General features: G+C 31.3%; 1 protein-coding gene across 1 annotated transcript; it reads left to right on the forward strand.

Moving 5' to 3' along the window:
• Positions 1-164: 164 nt before the first annotated feature.
• On the forward strand, positions 165-5,943 carry LOC134276655 (exosome complex component RRP42-like). The gene is given in 11 exon segments (XM_062758926.1): positions 165-288; positions 454-555; positions 1,712-1,806; positions 2,023-2,188; positions 2,302-2,372; positions 2,478-2,598; positions 2,711-2,769; positions 2,988-3,084; positions 5,312-5,364; positions 5,366-5,460; positions 5,669-5,943. Coding segments are annotated over 10 exon segments (873 nt in total). The 5' UTR covers positions 165-231; the 3' UTR covers positions 5,418-5,460; positions 5,669-5,943.
• The last annotated feature ends 255 nt before the right edge of the window (positions 5,944-6,198 follow it).

Here is a 6,198-nt window from a genome sequence, read left to right on the forward strand (position 1 = left end):
GCCTATTTTAAAAATATAAGTTAAGTTATTTTAAATTCTTTTTATAATTGTCATCTTATCTTGCAATATGCTATTAAATTCATGCTTATCATTGCCAAAATTAAACGGGAACAAAAATCTCTTAATTTGAAACCGATTCTTTATATACAAAATTTGATGACGTATTTAACACTTCCTGTTGAAATATTGCAGAGAAACACGAGTTCTCAAAAACATTTTGTTAAAATCGAGATGGCAGAGATTGACTTGAGCGATGCTGAGAAAATATATATTATACACGGCGTACAAGTAATTATTGTATATGCGCTTTTAGTAGTTGTTTTGTAAATAAGCATACATAAATGTTCAAGGACTATGTCCTATGTACAGTTCACAGGACTGTTACAATCACTAGATTTATCTACATGTACATCTACATAGCTTATATTTTTTAATGGTTTCTTTGTGTGAAAGGACAACTGTCGAGAAGATGGGAGGGGATGTGAAGATTACAGACACATTGAATTAGAAACTGGACTGCTCTCCAATACAACAGGATCTGCACGTGTCAGGCTGGTATGGTTCTATATAGTAAATGTTTTATTAAATCCTATATAGTGAAATTTTATGTAAAACATGAAAAAACATTATGAATTGAATTACAGATTATATAAGCTGACTTTATTATGTTCCTTTTAAACTGTTTAATTTACATGAAGAATTGGTAAAGAATACAGTCCAGTCCAATACGAAAATTCGTAATATTACGAAAAAACGTAAGATTACGAGAAAGCGTAATATTACAAGTTATCGTAATATAAAAATTATATTACAATTTTTCGTAATGTAGTTAAATTACGAATACGCGTAATATAGCAGATGTAAGAGACTATATTACGAGTTTTCGTAATCCAAGACAAATTCAAGCATTGCAAGAAACTGAGTGGCGGGTAGCAAAGTATGACGTTTACTACGAGATGCCACAGGCGATAACTTGTACGACTCTTACTGACATTTGAATTCTGTGTATTTCAATAAGAATTGTACGAACAGTTGAATCATGAGACGAGGGTGTGATTTTTAGGATAGACTTCGCAAAAAAAGTAGGGAGTTCGGGTGATATAGACCAATGCGACATGCTTAAGCGAATATTGAAATTTACTGGAAAATTGGTCTTATCCTTGGGAAAATTCCTACAAAAGAATAATAAAAGAAATTGTCCACTCACCCATCGTTGGCGGTACTTTCTTCTTGAATTTCCATGCTTTCTGAGAGGCGTAACTGACCAAACTGACCGCGTGCTATCAGTAGCCGTGGAATCTGATATATTACTGACGTCATACTTTGCTACCCACCATTCAATTCCTTGCAATGCTTGAATTTGTCTTGGATTACGAAAACTCGTAATATAGTCTCTTACAATCTGCTATATTACGCGTATTCGTAATTTAACTACATTACGAAAAATTGTAATATAAGTTTTATATTACGATAACTTGTAATATTACGCTTTCTCGTAATCTTACGTTTTTTCGTAATATTACAAATTTTCGTATTGGACTGGACTGGAATAATTTTTATGTCAATTAATGTCTGTGTAAATTGTCTGTTGAAATATTTCAAAGTGCATCAAAGATTCAAAATCGTTCATGGGAAGAGAAAACAAAAAAGGGATTCTTATATTTAGAATAAGGAGACATGCAAAAACTACATTCATAAAACTATATTTTAGGCAAATACGGATATTCTTGCTGGAGTTAAAGCTGAACTTGATAAACCTTCACCAGATAAACCAAATAAAGGGAGGCTGGAGTTTTTTGTTGACTGGTAAGACTGTGACCTCTTGGGAGGGGAAAAGCAGCCAATACCATTAACCAAAATGTTAAAAAAGCAATAAATAAAAAAAAATCAGGAACTCTAAGATATCTTTTCTCACACATATGCTTAGAATTATACAAGCAATTATAAATTATTTTCAAACAATGGATGTTTCTTTTGAAACAGGATATACACGTTCATTGTATATTCCAAATGTTTTTTCAGTTCAGCTAATGCCACCCCTGTGTTTGAAGGAAGAGGGGGCGAGGAATTGGCAGCGGAAATTGGGAACATTCTGACCAGAACCTATGATTGTCCTAGCTGCTTTGATTTGGAAGCATTGTGCATCATTCCCGAGGAGCAGTGCTGGGTTTTATATGTTGATGTTCTTGTAAGTTCATTATAATTACTCATAATCAGTTTTGTAGTGTTTCCTATTTATACAAATATGACAAGTTTTATATCTTATCATGTTTGATAGTAAAGCAATTTCTATCCTTTCAGTTGCTAGAATGTGGAGGAAACTTGTTTGATGTTGCATCAGTTGCAGTAAAGGCAGCCCTTTACAACACAAAGTAAAGATATTAAATTTGAAGCATTGATCCAAATCCTCTTTAAAATTTAAGCTATATTAATTAAAATTGCGAAAATTACCTCTTAATGTTTATTTTTTCCCCCAGAATTCCCAAAGTGACAGTCAGTAGAGATGAAGGTCTGGTGGAACTGGATATTTCTGATGATCCTTATGATGTACAGAGGGTTGAAATCCAATCATCTCCATGCATTGTCACAGTTTGTAAGGTAAATTCAGATTGAATACTTGAACATGCACCTGCTTTGTTTGACAACTGCAATATGTTGCTGAACAGATGTTTAATAAGTTGTTGATTAAAGGTCAAATTGATGTTTACAGATTGGACACTCGCATATCGTTGATGCCAGTCTAAAGGAAGAAGCTTGTTGTTTAGCCAGGTATGGATTCTTTTCATGATCTCTCTATTTTTGTCCCCTCCCTTTGCCAAAACACAGGTATTGATATTGTTGTGTCTGTGTCTGTCAGTCCTTATGCTTGTTTGTCATTTATTCCATCTTTCTGTAATACCTTTTTCAAGATTAAAGTATTTAACCCAAAAATATATATAGCCTTTAAGTATATTAATTGAAAATTTCTGCCCGCTATTTACGTGTAGATTAACAATGGGTGTGACAGAGAAGGGGACAGTGACAGGACTGAGGAAAGACGGGAGTGGAAGTCTAGACCCCGCCAGTGTGGAGGATATGATGCAGGTAATGATAATACAGGTATATCTATAAATAAAGAAAGGAAATGGAAAATAAAAGTCAGTCGGCCATCTTGAACCATGATTACCTCATTGTGTTGTTTACTGAAGGTACCAAGTCCTGAAATGATGATTTTTCTAGTCTTGCCAAAGCTACTTTTTCAGGAAATGGAAATATGGCAATTTTTTTTGTCATATGCTACTAAGGTTTCAAGTCAAGGTCCTTACAAGTAAAAAGTAGTAGACTTAAAGTCTAGTCAGAGACTTTTGCTTCCATAATATAATGCATATGTACACTGTAAGTATCATTAAAAAAAAAAAGAAACTTAGATAATTGTAAAGTCAGAGGCCTGTTCAACAGAACAAGCGCTCGCGAACACTTCTATTGGAGGTATACACAAGCGTTTACTTGCGAATGTTTGCTCTGTTGAACAGGCCTCTTAGGAACCAGAATATTTTTATCAAAAACGTATTAATTGAAAGGTTTATCCAGCAAATATTTGTGGGTTTTTTTGGCAAAGTGTACTATTGCAAAATTTACAAAAAAAAAAGGATTGATATAAAGCATATTTTCCCAGACATATGCCAAAAATAAATAGACTTAAGAGGAAATCACTATCTGATAAGGAAGATAATTTTTAATCAAAAAATTAATATTGCTCAATATACTTTTTAAGTTGAATACTATAGTTTGATTTAAGGAATAAATTTAATAGCTACCCATTTTATACGGTATAAACTGGGTTGGGGCAGTTTACGCTTTATAAATCACGAAGTGGTTTATAAAAAAGCGTAAACTGTTCCAACCCAGTTTATACCGTATAAAATGGGTAGCTATTAAATTCGTTGCTTATAATTTAATTTTCATTCATTTGATGTAAGAAAAAAAGATGATTGTTCTGACAAAATGACTTCAGTTTGTACAAAATTTGAATGTAACGTCAGGCGGATTGATACGTTTTTGACGTAAGTCATTGTGACGTAGGCAACCCATTTTATACGTTATGAAGTAAATTTTTTATCTAATCAAATACAGCATTACAACCAGAATTAAATTATAATAACTTAAAACAGGGACCTATATACTAACAGGATAGGCAACCCTTGCAAGTCTTGGGATATCTTGAACTCTCGGGATTTCGTAAGTCAACTTTAATTAATTATATTTCTAATGCTATCAAATATTTCGTATCAAAACTTAAATAATCTATCAAAAAATTATTCAAGATTTGATTTTAGCAATGATTATATTCCTTATGCTAGCAGTGATTACGAATCCTTCAAAATCAGCACATGCCCTGATCGGCCATATTTCCAAGAAATCGCCGATTTCGGAGTTTGTTTTCTCTATACTTAAATTATATATTATTATTATGTTTTAAAACTTATTGATAAATCAATTCCAATACATAAAAGGAATAAATGATAATAATCAGAAAACATCCTGTTTACTGGGAATAAATGTAAATTGAAAAACTTGTAGTGTTGTGCGTGATGTTTCCGGTAAATAAACATGGCGATGAAGGAGTTGCCTATCCTGTTAGTATATAGGTCCCTGCCTAAAAGTAGTCAATTCAAGCAAACCTAACATATGAAGGAAGCATTAATTTCTACTTTGTTTGTCAATACTTTTTTACATTTTTTAATTGTTTGACAAAAAAAAAATTCTATCCAGTTTTAAAATCCTTACAGATTTAATAAAATCATTTCTAAACATTAAGTAATGTATCAAGTACCAAATATATAATTTTTATTGGACAGGCGGTATAATATTTTATTCAATAGAAAAAGTATAAGACAGACAACTTTTGCTCACAAATGTATTCTCTCTTCCAACCAGTCCACCACATATAACATTGTTATATTTTGACTTAGAAAGCAGCACTTGATTATATTTTTTTAAAATTAAATATCAATAATTTTGATAGGTGTGACACTAGATATTATTTTGGTATACATCTTACATCTCATATTTTTTAATTTTTTCATGTGATAATAAATTATTACTGTTCCTATTCTCTCTCTGTATTTAAATTTCTTCTCATTATGAATTGACATAAAAATTATTTCTGAAAAAAAAGCAGTGCTTCATATTTTTCATTTGAATCTGATTCTATATCTCTTGATGAAAATCAGTGTTTGGAAGTTTGAATAAATTTTGTGAAATTTAGAGCAGAGAGTCATTATTCCTTAACAACCTATATTTACAGTATGTCTTTTGATTTGAATTTTAGACAGGAAAAAGAGTTGGTGAACTCCTAAATAAAAGCTTGATGGAATCACTTTTAGAAGAAGGAAAGACAGGGCTCCAAGAGAAAACCTGTTGGATTTCTGAAATAGAAGCCTGAAAAAGTATGAATAGAGATGATATATAACATCACAGGTAACAGTAATTTGTTTTTTTACTTTTAATATTTTTCTACGAAGTAAAAACATACATGTATATCAAGAAAACATTTATTTGAGTACACTTTAATACAGTCAACCATTTTGGAAGTGAAAGCTTACCTTCATAAAAAAAATACCAGTATTGATATATTTAACGGTGTACAGGTATAAATAAATGTATATGTTTATAATATACAATGTAGGTAACAGTGATTTTGAACATTAACAAAGTGATCTTCAAGGTCTACGGTGGAGAAAGCTTTTCAAGGACACAAGTGTGCTGCTTATTCAGAATGCAGTCAGAAAGTGGAATATGATGAAACAGGCAAATCATGACAATAATAAGTGCATATTATATAATGCATGTGTATATAAGTAGTATAACATCAAATTGTGTAAATGAAGGGGCTTGTTGATGCAATAATATGTTATATCAATTGTTATTTTTATTATTTTATCATGGAATAAATTGAAAATAATCCAATATTCCATTTTCTTATGATATTTTGAAAAAGTTTGGCCAGGGCATATAATATTTGACATCTTTCATTACTTATTTGATAACTTCATTCCTCATGTTATTATATACTGGTATATATTTAGCTCAGCATCTGTAAATGTGATAACTTCATCTTTTCAATCATCAGCTTCCCTTAATTATGGCGCAATATACCCTTATCTTCTGCAAATAGCATTAATATTTAACAATTGATTTGATAAACAAGAGTAAATG

The sequence above is a fragment of the Saccostrea cucullata genome, unplaced genomic scaffold, assembly GCF_032062105.1.
Source record: "Saccostrea cucullata isolate Sc308-1 unplaced genomic scaffold, CSIRO_AGI_Scuc_v1 ctg291, whole genome shotgun sequence".
NCBI lineage: Eukaryota > Metazoa > Mollusca > Bivalvia > Ostreida > Ostreidae > Saccostrea > Saccostrea cuccullata.